This window comes from Phlebotomus argentipes, unplaced genomic scaffold (genome assembly GCF_947086385.1).
Source record: "Phlebotomus argentipes unplaced genomic scaffold, Phlebotomus argentipes genome assembly contig_2, whole genome shotgun sequence".
Classification (NCBI taxonomy): Eukaryota; Metazoa; Arthropoda; class Insecta; order Diptera; family Psychodidae; genus Phlebotomus; species Phlebotomus argentipes.
This window is the reverse complement of record NW_026776162.1, coordinates 2,432,567-2,448,645: the sequence shown is the minus strand read 5'-3', so window position 1 is coordinate 2,448,645 and position 16,079 is coordinate 2,432,567. Positions and strand designations below refer to the sequence as shown.

The 16,079-nt window shown below is 37.9% G+C and overlaps 1 protein-coding gene across 6 annotated transcripts in view; it reads left to right on the top strand.

Annotated features, from left to right (window-relative positions):
* The window catches only part of LOC132265120 (ecdysone receptor), a 92,815-nt gene extending 80,926 nt beyond the window's left edge, over positions 1-11,889 (top strand). For all 6 annotated transcript variants that reach the window (XM_059765620.1, XM_059765621.1, XM_059765625.1 and 3 more), the window contains 5 exons: positions 2,566-2,742; positions 2,808-3,121; positions 3,201-3,350; positions 3,424-3,576; positions 4,045-11,889. In XM_059765620.1, coding sequence (XP_059621603.1) covers positions 2,566-2,742; positions 2,808-3,121; positions 3,201-3,350; positions 3,424-3,576; positions 4,045-4,599 — 1,349 coding nt within the window. In that variant the 3' untranslated portion in view covers positions 4,600-11,889. The remainder of the gene's footprint in view (positions 1-2,565; positions 2,743-2,807; positions 3,122-3,200; positions 3,351-3,423; positions 3,577-4,044) is intronic.
* Positions 11,890-16,079: the final 4,190 nt, after the last annotated feature.

Here is a 16,079-nt window from a genome sequence, read left to right as displayed (position 1 = left end):
AATATAGGCAGACATCCGAAAACTTAAACTGTCGAGTTGTCTCTCGGCATAGGAGAGATTCTCATGGACAGGGAAGAGAAATAGTTAACCCCTTCACCACCTCCGGTCACGATCGGCAGAACAAGAGCCAGCGGATTGCTTGGGAGAGAGAAGTTGACTGGAAATGTAGTGAGAAAATTAAGAGAAGTGGGAAAAAACTTAAGGCACTCATTAAAGTGTTTTTCGGTGTATGGGTGGATTTGAAAGTTGTTTGTGGCAGAACCAGAATCAGAACCGGCGCCGTGGAATGTGGCTTGTATCTCTGGCCGGGAGTGTGTGCAGTGTGTGGCACACCGCTGTTGGGGCAGATCTCTCGCGGGGAGATCATATCGTGTCACTGTCATTGTCGTATGACGCATTTTCTACACAGGTTTGCAGCCAATATCTCCTTGTAGTCTTGCTGTGCAAGAAAAGTCTCTTTTTTTGCCAACTCTCACGCGAGACTTGGAGTGAAAAGAAAAAGTGTGGAGAGAAAGACGTTCATTTACCTGCAAAATTATAATGTACTATTTCTTGCTAATATCTCACGTTCAAATGAAATTTAATTAATCCTCATTACATGCATACGCACTCCATTTTTTCGCGCCTCCAACAGGTGCAAGTACGTGATGTCTGATTTTCTCTGTGCAAACCAATTTCACGAGCGTGGAAATTGATTTTTATCATATTTGCACAATATCTTCGCCATCTCACTGTCATTTTGTGATTAGAGAGAGGATGGCGCGAAGCGCGAGAGAAGAAGAAATGGGGAGAGATCGCGAATTATGCCGAGAAATGATAATGATGAAGCCGCTGCTGGCGTTGCAAGCCAAGTAGATATAATTTTGTATGACAGACAGAGAGATACACTTGTCTCGGCGTACATTCCAATAATGCGAAAAAACTGGAATACAAAGTATCGCCTTTGTATTGGCTGGAACATGATATAAATTCTCCCAGTGAGAGGCAATTTATTGGAGAGTCTTGTTGGTATATTTAATGTCTTTTTTGCTCTTCACATACTGGCTCTCAAATGAAATCCACATGAAAGCGAACTTTTCGTTCTACATCAATGAATTAAATTGTATTATTTCTCTGGTGCATCGCATGCAATGCAACCTTTTTTCTGTGTTTCAAGGCACACACACGATTCTCATAATGTGTGGATGTAAGACAATAAGAGCATTATTTTTTTATGAACAATTGTAGCAGCTATTAATGAGTAATTTTCCCTATGACTGAATTTTAGTGATATTTAAGAAGCTCAATCAACATTTCCATTAATTGCAATTCCAACTGGTTACACACACTCGATGGTGTTTATGGGTTAACAAGAGTGAAATGATTAAGGTCAAGTTAACATCGTCGTACATCGACACACAAACAACTTGCACTGTTCGTGACAGAGTGAAAGAAAATGATTTTCTCTCTGCTGAAAACAATTAATAAAAGACGCAAGAGGGAGAAAATATATATATGTATAGCAATGAAGATGGAAATCAACTGAAAATGACTCTCATACAAATCGTTTTCTCTTCTCTTCGTTCTTGCCATGGGTAAAAAAATCATCAATCCTCATTACCATTATTCTGCACATGTTGAGATGTACAATTGGAAAGAATTCTGCTGGAAATAGATTTACAGACATGTTTTTGTCCTGTCAATCTTTCGTACATTGGACACAATCAGAAGCATTGATACGACCAGAGGTTGTCTTCTGCAGTGAGATCTATAAAATATGACCATGGAGGGAATCTTCGTGCAAAATATGGTGCAGTTCAAGGTGGGAGATGGAAAAAGTTGTCCAAGACTTGTCGCGGTTGAAGATTTTGTGGTCAGAGTGGATCTGTTGAGCATGATTCCACCAGGTAATTGCTCACAAAATACGGTGAAAAGGAGGAATTTTTGCTGGTTGCCCTGAAAGGGGGACTAATACCATTCTTGTATTCTGCAGTGAATGTGAAAAGAGGTGAAAAACTCAATCTCGAATTCACTTGAAGAAGACAAGAAAAGAATTGTGTGAGGAGAAGACGAGGGCAAAAGGGTTAATAGCTAACAGAATTCTCAGCACGTGTCTGTCAATTTTGAGCGGAATAAATCTGGATGGGGACTCGAGATTGAGTTTTTGGAAAGCAACTGTACAGAGAGACTGTTTTTTTTAGCAGAAATCGCTGCACGTGAATTGAGATAATTGACCAAAGTGAGCTCGTTATTCGTCTTCCTTGAGTAAGACGACCACCATAAGTGTCTCTATAAAGTATTAGCTGAAGCCCCGCATTTGTGGGTTTGTGTGTGAGGCACAAAGAGTGAAGGAAATGCGAGATTGCAGGAATGGCAATAAGAATAATTGAGAACGAGAACAAGATCGTCATGGGGGGAATAAAATAAGTGTGGATAAAAAAGGGGGACATGTCCCATGAATACCACTGTTAATTGCACTGGAAATTATGAAATGTATTGCAATTGTACTGCTGCGAGATTGTTAATTCTCATCTCCACTGCTGTGCAATCGAATTCATGCTTGTTTCCTTTTTGTCTCTTGTGCAGGTCGTGAGGATTTATCGCCATCGAGCAGTCTGAATGGATACAGCGCCGATGGCAGCGAGAGCAAGCCGAAGATTAAGAAGGGACCGGCCACGAGGCAGCAGGAGGAGCTCTGTCTCGTGTGCGGCGATCGAGCTTCCGGCTATCACTACAATGCTCTCACCTGCGAAGGATGCAAAGGTGAGAGAGATGTGAAGATTACAGAGGAGGAGAACCGCTCTTAAATTCCTTATCTCCGCTTGTAGGCTTCTTTCGGCGGAGTGTCACCAAAAATGCCGTGTACTGCTGCAAGTTTGGGCACGAGTGCGAAATGGATATGTACATGAGGCGAAAGTGCCAGGAGTGCCGACTGAAGAAGTGTCTGGCGGTGGGCATGAGGCCAGAGTGCGTGGTGCCCGAGACGCAGTGCGCGATTAAGAGGAAGGAGAAGAAGGCACAGAAGGAGAAGGACAAGCAGCAGGTCCCGCAGCCCGTGAGCACGACGGACACGTACAAGACGGAAATTCTGCCGCAACTCATGAAATGTGATCCACCTCCCCATGCGGCGTGTGCCGTGAGGGTAAGTTTCGCCACTATCGCCTTCAGACAAGCTTAAGTCGCTTAAGTTAATCACCCTGAATTGCTTGTGTGAACTTTAGGCACTCCTACCCGAGAAACTCTTGGCTGAGAATCGGGCACGAGGCATTCCATCGTTAACGACGAATCAAATGTCAGTCATATACAAATTGATATGGTATCAGGACGGCTATGAGCAACCATCCGAGGAGGATCTCAAGAGGATAATGCATGTGAGTGTCACTAGAAATTTGTGGCCTGGTGTGTTTTGGGCGAATTGCTAATTTGGGGGGTTTTTCTTGGCAGAGTTCACCGACTGACGATGAAGATCAACATGACGTTCACTTCCGACACATAACAGAAATCACAATCCTCACAGTACAACTGATTGTGGAGTTTGCCAAAGGACTGCCTGCCTTCACGAAAATCCCCCAGGAGGACCAAATCACGCTGCTCAAGGTAAAGTTTTTCCACTCATTGTGTTGTGTGAACTTTAATCAAATGTCGCGCTACTATTTCCGAGAAAAGCAGACAAATTTATCTGGAATTCCGCTGAGAAACTCCCAACTCTCCACTTGATTTCTATCACTCGTGTGTGTGATATTTTCAAGACACAATTCCAGGATGTGGTAAAGCGAAATTCCGTTAGTTTCTGCTGTAAAGTAGTCTGGAAGAAAGAAATCACGAGTGATAGAGTAACTTAATTTCGCCTGACATTTAATTTCAATTTAATTGGGCTGGTGCGCAAGCACAAGTCGCGAAAGAATGGGCGAGCTGTGTTCCCAGGAATTTGTCATTAGTGACGTTGGGGAAAAAGTGGGTTCTTGTGAGGAAGACAAAGAGATTTTTTATTCAAATATCCGCTGGGGGATGTCCAATGCTGGCGAAGATAAAATTCTCATTTGACTCAATTTGTCTTCCCGACAGGCGTGCTCGAGTGAGGTGATGATGCTGCGAATGGCGCGGAGGTACGATGCAGCGTCAGACTCCATCCTGTTTGCCAACAATCGCTCCTACACGCGCGACTCGTACAGGATGGCCGGCATGGCGGACACGATTGAGGATCTGCTGCACTTCTGCCGGCAGATGTATTCCATGACGGTGGACAATGTGGAGTACGCCCTCCTCACGGCCATTGTGATCTTCTCGGACCGACCGGGACTGGAGCAGGCGGACCTGGTGGAGGCCATCCAGAGCTACTACATCGACACGCTGAGGATCTACATCATGAACAGGCACGGCGGCGACGCCAAGTGTTCCATTCTGTTTGCCAAGCTGCTCTCCATACTCACGGAGCTGCGCACGCTGGGCAATCAGAACTCCGAGATGTGCTTCTCGCTGAAGCTGAAGAACAGGAAATTGCCACGCTTCCTCGAGGAGATCTGGGATGTGCAGGATGTGCCGCCGGGACTGCACACCAGTACGCCAGGTGGGGTGCACGCAAATGGTCAGACCACCGGCGGCACAATTGAGCCGGCATAGTAAATGGGCTCCACTCCCGCGAAGAGCGTCCTCGCGAACGTCCCACCTGGCCTCTGTCCCTCCCGCCACACTCACGCGCATGTCTAGAGATATGAGAAGAATTTTATTTATTGTACATAGAGAAAAATTTGTGTAAATGTATTGAATTTTTAATGTTGTTGGCATTATGGAACGATGACAGAGATTCTCTGGCGGGATGAACAGAGGCCGAACGGCGTCGCGCGAGTGAAATGATTTCTCATGATGTTGTTGATGAATAGAATATTATCATGTTGAGTGGAGCCCAATTGTGTAAATTTGTTTTCTCTTATTTTCTCTAATATTCAGTCCAGAAAGTATTGATTGTTGCGCCAATTTGGGAGGCACAGTGGGCGAGAAGAGAAGCTGCTGCCTCCGAAATTGTGCCCAGAGCATTTGACATGGAGAGCAAACTCCAGAAGAATAAGAGGAAATGAGAGTGGTGAGAGGAATGCTGGAAAAGAAGGCTCCTTATCGTTTGGCTGTGACTTGTTATGTAGGAAAGCTATATAATTCTTAAAAGAGATGATGAAAAGTAATTTTAGACAGAGAGAATGACCAGAAAAAACCTATTAGAATTCTAACTATAAAGTATATGGAGAGCGATATTTAAACACTATAAATGAAGGAGAAAGCTAAAATTTTAAGTAAAATAACTAGTAATTCACAACACAGATTTTATCTCTAAAAAAACAATGATGATGAAAAATATGTTTAGGATAATCTATATAATTTTTTTCACTTTAATTTTTGTATACGTCTTTCTTACGATTTATTATCTTTAAGAGAGAGAAAGGGAAAATGAGGAAGAATAACATAGAGGCAAATTGGGGGGAGAGCACATTTGAGAGAGCGACAAAAAAGGATAAATATTGACGAAAAATTGCATCAATTTTTATCAACATTATTCTTTTACGCATCAACTGTCTGAAGTGAGCTGCAGCTGATAAGAGTGTACTAAAGAAAGCGAGAAGATAAATTCACAGTAAAACAATAGAAGAATGACAACACAGTTGAGCCATGCCAACTCGCGTCATAGTGAAACAACAGCAACTCAAAACAGCAACATTTTACAAATAATACAAGTAAAAAAGAGTACGAAGAATTTGGAACGAGGTGCCTTTTGACAAAAAATATATTAATTACAAAAAAAGAAGCTAAAAGTACGCAAGAATTTGGGGTGGAGAGAAATTTGCTGAGTGCGAGAGAAATTTATTTAAAGGGGAAGAAAATCCATATGAGAGTGAAAAATCTACATATGTTGGAGGAGAAAAAATTCTATAATGACTGAAGGGATTGGTGCAAGAATAAATTCAATAAATTATTTCAGACACTATTTAATGCTGTAAAGGGATCCCAAGAGGTGAAAAAACACAGAGAAAAGTCTCTATGAGGAAGATAATTAAGAGAAAAAATAGTGTAGAGAAAGTGAAAAAGGCTGATTGTTTGATATTTTATAGATGAAAAAAAAACCACAAGGAAAATTTTGATATGCGACAAAAGAGAAAAAAGATACTTTTAACACAGATTGAAAAAAAATTCGAAAAAGCACGGCACATGAAATCATTTGGTATAGAAAATTTAGAATTTGGTTGTGTTAAGAATGCAAAGTATTTTGTGGTAATTTTTATTTTTCCCTTTTCTTTTTTTCCCCTCTCTTTGAATTAATCGTGACTCTAGCTGAATTGTGTAGGAAAAAGATAAAATATTCTTTAAATTTTCTCTTTGCACGTGTGAGAGAAATTCGCGAGGGACACGGAAACAAAAAAGTTGAAACACTTTGGAACTGAATTGAGAAAACCGTCCGTTTTAGGAGAAATTTTCTTTTATTTTATGTATACAATTTTATTTTTACCTTGATCATTTATTTTTGTGGCAATCTTGGAGATGGTAATTTTCACAGAACGCGCCAGTAAAGAGAATTGATGCGTGTATAAGAAGAGCATGAGCGTCGAGATACGTCTGAAATTCACCTTTCTATTAAGTCTATACGAGAGATAAGATCATTAAATAGTGAGATACGTAAATTATATTAGAGAAAAAAGTGAAAACAGTGTTAAAAGTTTCAAAAATATATACATAGAGGTCGTATATTTAATATTACGGAAGCAAATTGATATGGCAGAGACAAAGAAAGGAAAATTAAACAGAAAAAATCAAAGAGAGTAAATATTGTTGGGGGAAATAGTGTAAAAAAAGATTTCTAGTGAGATGAGTTTAGTCGCAAAGTCCATAGATTTTGCGACTTTTACCCAAGTCTACGGTGAAGGAAGATGATTCAATGCAAGAGTTTCAATGGATATTAAATGAAATTATGGGGAGACAAATTACATGTTTGGCTAAATAGAAAATGGCAAGATAAAATGTACATAAATTAATATTGAAATTCAGATGAGACAAGAGGCATTGCGTAAATAACTTAAAAAGTCACAAGTGAAGAATTAATTAACACAAAAATATGAATAATTATGTATAAACATAGAAAATATATAATTAACATATTCTAATAGCCATTCACAGAAATCAAGATCTAATATTTATAGTCTTACCATATTTTAAAAGAAGATTTAATAACGGAAGGATGTGAGATGAGCACGCGATAGAATATAGCGTGTCCCGTCGATCCTTATGGCGCATTTCCATGTGAGGTCTCTGCAGAAGTTCCATCTGCAATTTAAAGTCTGTCGAAGCTGTCTTTTAATGTGTATAAAAAAAACCCTGTAAAATCCGTGTTTTGAAGTGAAATTTCAGTTGCAATTTTGATGGTGAACCTTTAACAAGAACAGACAAACAGCATGCAAATAATAGAGTTTAGACTAAAAAAGAAATTTCCAGTAAAATAGTTGAATAAATGCCACCATGCCTTAAGGGGTACCTGTTGCGAAGATAAACCATTGTTGACAAAAAGCATATACGAGAAAAACACAAAAACAGACATGAAACACACTCAGATGAAAATCAAGATAAAAAGCCATCAAGTACCTCACTCTCTTGATAAAAAAAAAGTCTAAATAAACACTAAAATAGATAAAGTAGTAGCAAAGTAGAGTTCATCTGTAACTTCAATGCCGAGAGCGGAGGTGGTTTTGGGGTGTTAAGATCATTTCACCTTTATCCAAGAGGTCATGAAGCTAAAATTGTGACAATTTTCAAATCTAGAGAATCTGTGATTAATGGAAAAATGGCCAGTAGAGCGAAATAATCTATGAAAAATAAAAAGCAATTCTTTGCCTATTTGGAGATAAAATCTCATTCTTAATGGAATCCCTTAAGCAGTAGAATCATCAAATCACACTTAAAATGTTCTCTTGGTGCAGAAGGAAATGTTCTTGAACCCCATTTCTGCAACACTAATATTAATCTCGCTCATTTGATATTCTCCTGAAATTTCCCCCAGAATTGTGAAAATTTCAATGTATTGAATTTCTTTGAACGATTGCGAGTGAATAATTTCACTACACTGCCATCTTATATACTCTTTTTGAAGCGACGAAGTCCGTCGAGATATTAGGAAAAAAAAGCATAAAGATGATAATGACAAGGAAACATACCCAGAACGTGGATTGAAAATCGTGTAAAATTACTTTTACCAGCTGTTAATTGCAAATGGGGAAAAAGATAAGAGGCAAAAAAGTGAGTGTCATAAAAGATTTAAAACTCTATGTGAGAAAAGAAAAAAAACACATTTCAGTGTAAAATTTTACTACAAAGTGCATAAAGTAATTTATTGAGACGAGAAGAACTAATAATGATATATTATGCATAATAGTTGTGTCACATAAGAGCATTTTGAAGATAAAAAAAAATTTCTTACTATACATAAGAGATAGCAAATGAATTAAACAAAAAAGCGTTTAATGTCGTGTCAGTTTTTTCATAATAACATCAAATAGCAACTCTCTCTCTCTTTATTCCCGAGCACACACACATTTAGGAGGAAAAATTAATGACATATTTAAGCAAGAGAAGACATAGAGAAATTACTAAGCTTTTTCGCTTTCAATAGCTAATGGAAAACATTTTAGTGGATAGATTTAAAGAAAAGTGTTAGAGAGAGGAACAATTTCCCTCTCTAAACGATATCGCACAAATTCGTCAATATAGAAGGAAAAGAGAATATGAAGATATTTCGACATAATTCAATACTGTCACCTTTCTTAAACCATTAAGCATGTGAGCAAGCATGTGAATATGTGGAGAAAATCGTTGATTTCTTTTATGAATTGAGAAAAAATAATAATACAATGACACTGCCATGATTTACTAAAAGTGGAAAACGAAGTCTTTCTTCAAATTGCACCGCATAAATTTAGAATTTTTCATAGTAGAAGCATAATAATGACTAAAAATGCGATAGAGACTTATTAAAACTGAATGTTGTAATTATTACAAGAGTAAGAAATCGAAATTAAATTGCATGCATTTTTCAAAATTTAGCATAAACATTGAAATATATTACTGCCACAATTTTTTAGCTTTGGGACTAAATGGTTAAAGTAAAATAAAAACAGAAGAGCAGAAGTGAACAGGAAAAAAAGACGGAAGAGCTAGAAAAACCGTGAAGAGCGGCAGAAAAACTGATACGACTTTTGATGAAATGGATAAAAAATTTGATGATGTAAAAGTAAAGATTACATAAATTGATGTTTGTTCCATTTGACATGGGGTGAGATCTTGAGATGAGAAATCGTAGCAATTCTTTAGAGAAATATTGAGTGAAAAATTTACATTTTAAACCAGTAGATTTTATTGATGAGATAAAAAAGAGAGATGGAAAAAGGTGGTTTTTTAATGAGCACCGTTGAATAAAACTTTTATGAGAAGTTTGGTGATTTGATTTATCACAATAATACCACGATATTCATTTATTATACGCAAAATTTTTTACATGAAAATGAAAAAAAACGATCAAAAGCGATAGAAATTCGAAATTATATTAAAATTAGACGAAAGAGAAAAATTAAAAGACTTAACCCGATCGGGTCCAAATTGGCTTTTCTTTCATGGTCAAATTTGAATAAAAAATAAAAATCTTCTAAAGTGAAACCACTAATTGAATATTACGCGAAAAAAGTCGAAAATAATTTCCTTTTCCTACATGAAAAATAACGGCGAAATTGATTAAAAATTTATTATGAGAGAAAGAATATTAGAAGAAAGACGTTAACGACTGATCACGGTGCTCTTTTTTCACGTCATGGATTGACATAAGAAAAAATTATTAAAAAAAAATGAAGAAATGAACGAGATAAAATTTTCACCACATTATAAAAGAAAAATTAAGGCTTATAATTGTAATTATGGAAAAATTGTCTCGCAAGGCATTATTTCAAATTTGAAAGTGACGCATTGGAAATGGCAATTTTCTCCCGGAACATTTTTTGGCATGTGCAACATGGAAAGTCGTGATCTTAAACTGCCGCAATTATGATGTTGTTATTTACCACAATAAATTGTTGATACTTCGTAGACACGAGATATTTGTAGTGTTAAATTCAACTGCCACTAATTTGATGTTTTCATTTTGCAAAACATTTACGAAAGAACTGCCGAAATTTCTCTGAGCAGCGCAATTAAGATGGCTGAAACTGTGCGGGAAAATTGCAATTTTCATTGTAATAAATTTAATCAAAAAATAATTTTTGCTAAACGAGAAGTAAAGATAAAATAATTTAGAGATCGTAAGAGTGTTTTGTAGTGAAATGATTGAAAAATTGCATAACAATAATTGCACGCAACTTAGTTGTGCAAAATGTGAGTTTCGTGCAATCTGTTTGCAATTGTTCGAAGCAATCTGACAAAACATTCTTGCAAAATTAGATTAGCTTGTTTCTAAATGTGAATTTTATCGACATTTTCCATCATACCATAATTAAAATTGAAGATCTTCAGCCACAACTATTGAGAGGAGAGGATGAGAAAGTGTCTGAAAACAACGATAGGCTCAGCAGAGAGATTTTATGATTAAATGAAGACATGATTTTCTTATCTTCTTTCAGCAATCACCGTAAAAATCCACAGAATCATAGTAGAAATAGTGATAGATATGATGAAAGGTCTCCGCAGAGAGGACAGTAGAAGATAAGGAAAATGGAAAGATTTTTTTCTTCGTTATTTCTTATAGAAAAAACCGAGTATGAAGGAAGAAAAGAATTATTTTAAGGGGTCTAAATACTTCATTCTGAGAGGTCAGATAAACTATCAATGAAGAGGAGAAGAAAATAGAGAAAAGAACATATTTTTTATACAGAAGAAAAAATGATGCAAATGAGAAGGTAATTTAAATGTCAGCATACCTAATCTATAAGTTTTGTAACAAACCCATGTAAAAAGCAAAAACCTCGATAAGTTGCAGTATATCGCTATTTTTTCTATTGAAACTAATTCTTTTCAAATTACTTTGTCAGTAGCCACTAAAACCTCTTAACCGTATAGTGAGGATACGATGTGTAGATTTAATTAACTTTAGCTGTTTTTTATTTGTTGTTATATCCCTTTTTTTTACAACTTACTCTAGTGCTATTTAAATGCAGAAATAGAAGAGTTATTTAAAAAAAACCGAAAGCAACCGACACTTATATAAATAATGAATGAGTGCAAGGAGATAGCAAACAATTCCTCAGTTAAATTCTCACCGAATGAGAGAAGAAGTGCGTGAAGTTGAATGATGATGGCTAAAGGAAGAGAGCATTGAAACCAATTCATTTGTGACTATTCATCTAACACGATAATTTAATAAATTAACAGAGATCATAATAGAAGAGAATCACAGAAAATAAAAATATTACACACAGTTTTAGGTAAGAAAAGTGAAATATAAAAAAGCTGAAAAAATATGAGAAGAAAAATGTTGTAGTGTGGTAGTTGAGAGATTGATTCAGAGTATGAGAAGAGAGAGAAAAAATATAGAGAATAATAATAATATATTATAAAAAGAAATAGATGAAAATACATATTAAAGATGAAAAAAAGTAATAGAATAATGTACGATAACACAACACAAAAATGGAAGAATTAAGTGAATATTGTAATGAAGATATAATATAGAAAAGATGAAAAGTATATAAATTAAAGATGAGATAATATGAAAGGAAAGTAATTAACAGATGAATTAAAATAGAAATTATATATTGGAGTGTGCAATATGTACAAATTTTACTTTTTTATAAATATTGTATAATAGACATGGAAAATATATTATCAATTATTATTACTGATGATGATAAGCAGATGATGATGAAATATATAAGAAAAAAAGATTTTAAACCTTAACGGAGTGCATTTTTACTTGACAATTACCAGAATTGGTGCTCTTTTGATCCCATGAATGTTGATTATTTGATAGAAAGCAGTGTGAATTTTCTGATTTTCCATAGTTTGACGAAGAAATTCTGATTCAGTGTGTCTCCACTAGTATTTACCGATTCGAGGAAGGTGTCTCGACTAGTGTTCTTTCCGCTCACCTGATGTTGTCTCTTTTGTCGCAGAGCAAAGTCTGCGGGTGTGAAGAAGACGTCTACTGCTCGGTGTCGGCGCTGCGCGGCTAGTCTTCTCTGTTCCGCTTGAAAATTGAGGAGCCAGCAGAGGACAGGCTCCGCCCCGAGTCCCCCAGATTCGGCGCGAAGTGTCGCAAAAAGTGTCTCTCTCGTGCTCTCTCTCGGCCCGACTTGCCGCACAGCGAGCACAGTCGCCGAGAGACCGCAGTGGATGAGCCACTCCGAGGCATGGAATCACGCTGCCGGGCATTTTTCAGCAGAACCACTTTATCAATGTGTAGACATTTGGAGTGATTTGCAATTATACTTGATTGTGTCGCCCAGAGAGCTGTATTGCCAGTGTAATCGCGATGACAAAGTTGAGTTTTAATTTTCCATTAGCTTGTGAACCTCTTCGCTGTCCTCGCGGCCACACAGCCGCTCAACTTGGGCCCTTCGCCTCTTGTCTTTGGTAAGTCTGGCGTCTATTTTTGAGCTAATTAATTATTCATTGAATGAAAATATAGCCGATACAATGATCAATTGAGGCCCGCGACTTCATGCGTTTTTTCCGCCTTCGGCCAGCGGTCGCGCGAGCGGGACGGTGATGGTGGTCGCGAGAGGGATGGAGAAATCATTCGCGTCAATTAAATAATGTCTCCAGATTGACTTTCTTATGTTGCGCTCTCTTCTCGCCATTCTATTTAAATTAGATACCATCTGGGAGATATTTTTCCTGACCGCACAATTGCGGCGCATTAACCGTCCGCACACAATGTCCCCTCAATTCGCGTCCAGATTGGCGAATATCGCACACGTGAAAGTCGCCCCTGGACACACCGAGTCGCACGGTGGCAAGTTGAGAAATTGGGTGATAAAATCCTCTATCAATGGGGCATTGTGATTAATTGGTGGGATTTCAACTCCAGTGCCTCCTTTTCGCGCTATCGCGCTGCTCAATTGCATCGCCGAGGGGCCGCCGTGGCGTCCATTCAAGACCAAGAAACCCAATACACATTCCCACAAATTCCACCCAACTGATAAGGAGCTCTTTTTACGATTATTGATTAGCTTACCTGAATTATAATGCCACTCATTTCACGTCCACTGAAAAATCATGGCTGTATCGGGTGATTTTCAGTCCTTCTCAACACACAACGCACTGAAAATATATTGCTCGAATTATTATAGAATATAAAAGAGAAACTGGAACGGAAAGTGTTTTGATTCCGCTTGTTAACCCTTTGAAGGTTTTCCTTGGTGTATTTTGCCTGTACAAAGTCCACTTGTTCTATTAAATATTAATAATTTTCTGCAGAAAACTCAGCGACTTCACTTTTGCACTGCTGTATGAATTTACGGACTACATAAATTTTCTTTGGTGCTTCTAAAGATGTGGGAATCAAACAATTTTTATGATAATCCCTTTGAATGTTGATAAATTCATGGCATGGAGCTCTTGATAGCATTTCTCGGCAAACTTGAATTAATTTATTCTGGTGAGAGATTAAAAATTCAGAGAAGATTCTAAATCGCAGACCTCATTTGCGTGCTGGACCCATGAAGTTTGGTCTTGTTGAGAAATTAATATTGATTCCAATCGAGTGAATATCTCTGAAAATACACGTGAAAAAAGAGTCAAACCCACGAGAAATCTCATGAGAAGAAGAAAAAAGAGTCTCAAGAGAATTCTTCTTTTTCCACCTTCGTTCCATTTAGAACGCGGTCGGGAGGGAAGGTAGAAAATATTGAATTTTGAAGCGATATCCACTATGTGGATGGTGAATCAAGGAAAAAGATATTTGATTACTAAATTACTTATGCACAGAGCGACAAAACTTGTGGAACAAGTTTTACACTTAATTTACAATTTATATAAAAGTCTCCACATGTATTGCTTTTTCATATCTTTCTCTCCTACCACGAACTGATCTTTCTTCGGTGTAGTTCTTGTGTGTGTTTTTTTTTGTCCACGATCAGAAAGGAGTGATATAGGAAAAAAAGACTGTCGGTGTGAATGTGTGGAAGTTAATAAAATATGCTAATTTCTCAAAAAGGAATGAAAGGTGCGTGCGATTGAAATTTTCTTCTCTTTCAACATTCATGACGTAGAAATTGCTCGTCAATATTGCCTTCCTCCGCGGCTGCCACACATGAAAAATGGGTGGTTGAATTTGCATTACTGCCACGACATTCTGAGCCACACTTGGAAGTGCTTGAAAGGAAGTAAAGAAAACAGACGAATTTTTAATCAAATACGCTATAAAATCGAGCATATTGAATTTTTTTTTCGCCCTGAAAACTGCCGTGTCGCTGTAATTGATCACTTTTCTGGGCTGAAACGTACAATTGTCGCACCCTTTGTCGCGGTTAGAGGAATGTTAATAATGGTAGCTCTGGAGGAGATGATCGCGGAAAGGTGTTGAAAGGAATTAAGCACGCTGTCCCGTAAGGATGTCGACGAGGTGGCTGAATAAAAAAACAGAGAAACAGAGGCGAGCAGCTTCTGAATTAATGAGGAATTAAGTAAATTGAGTAGCGGATGGGACATAAAAATTTCAAGTGTGCACAAGTACAAGTTGTCTCGGTGGGTCTTTGCCATCGCCAATCGATGGCATTGGGCGATAGTTACAGGTGGTTTAATATTCCAAAGTGAGTGACGCGCGATAAACCGCGATGTCGATGGTCTTCCTGCAATGCAGCACTCACACACACGGTGCGCCAAACTGGGTATAAATTGTCCGTCAATCGATTACAAAACATTGTGAATTAACTCGCCATCGTGGTGTACAAGTTGATCACTTGATCATCGATGGCCAGTGGAATTGCTAAAGTGGAATGTGGCTGAAACAATGCGGTCTCCTCCACAGTTCAATCCGCAGCGGAGAATGAGAAAAGTCCTCTCTATTAAATGGTTCAAGAGTGGGCGATGATTTAATCGCTGTGCGCGGTTTTTTCTTCACACTTCGTCTTCTTCTCTCCTCTCTGTTTTTTCCATTCTGCCTTCCTTTTAATATTAATAGAAAGTGTTACGAAACATGATTATTTTGTGTCGTTTTCACTCACAGAAAAGGCGCAGAAATTAAATAAACACACAAAATGAGAGCTGCGAAACTTTTTCAACACCGCATCTCGCGCCAGTATTGTCCATAAAGAGACGGATTTTATGTCCCATCGACAGCACAGGGTGAGGGTGACGATCATGCCCAGTTGTACTTCTTTAGGTCATTTCGTACACTCGTGATACAACACTTTGAGACACATTTGTGTCGTATAGAAGCGAAACAGCTCACGATCTCTCGTCTTCTTTCTGCCAATGCGATAAAGTTCTCGGGCAATGAGGAAAAACCGTTCACAAAGGATCGTAAAACTCTCTGCCCTTCTCGCACGACATAATTTCGCGCCTTATCAGAGGTCTGAAAGGGCACTTTCGGTGCTTATTTACACTAAAAATAGCCCACACAAACTCTGGGGGAGTCTCGGCAGAGGAAATTGCCCGAGAAAGCATGCAAACAATGAATAAGTAATTTTGTGAATCACTTTGCAATCAACCCTTGAGCGATATAGTATTGCTCACAAGCTACAAAGATTGTCAAACGCAAGTATTTGGTGTCTTTGTCTCCTCTTCCCCAAGATGGCAAATAATTGTGTCACACACTCAATTATCATATTAAAACAACTGCTTGTGAACACAATGGCATAGAGTAGCGTATCGGGAGAGGCCAAATATAAGTATTTTCAGCAACTTTTCCACTATTCGTAAAATATTTCTGTGTGGCGATAAATATTGAAGCATTAGAAACTGTGATACACTTGCGCCTGGGAGAACATTTTGAAATTCGAAGGTAAATGGCATTGCTCGTCAGACAACACGTGTTTGATAAAATTAGTGTTGCTACCGGGGGAGTGTGACTGTTACAATTTAAAAGCTGCTCTGTGTGGGAAATGTGTGAATAGTTGGGTGGATTTCGTGGAAATGTTTCACAA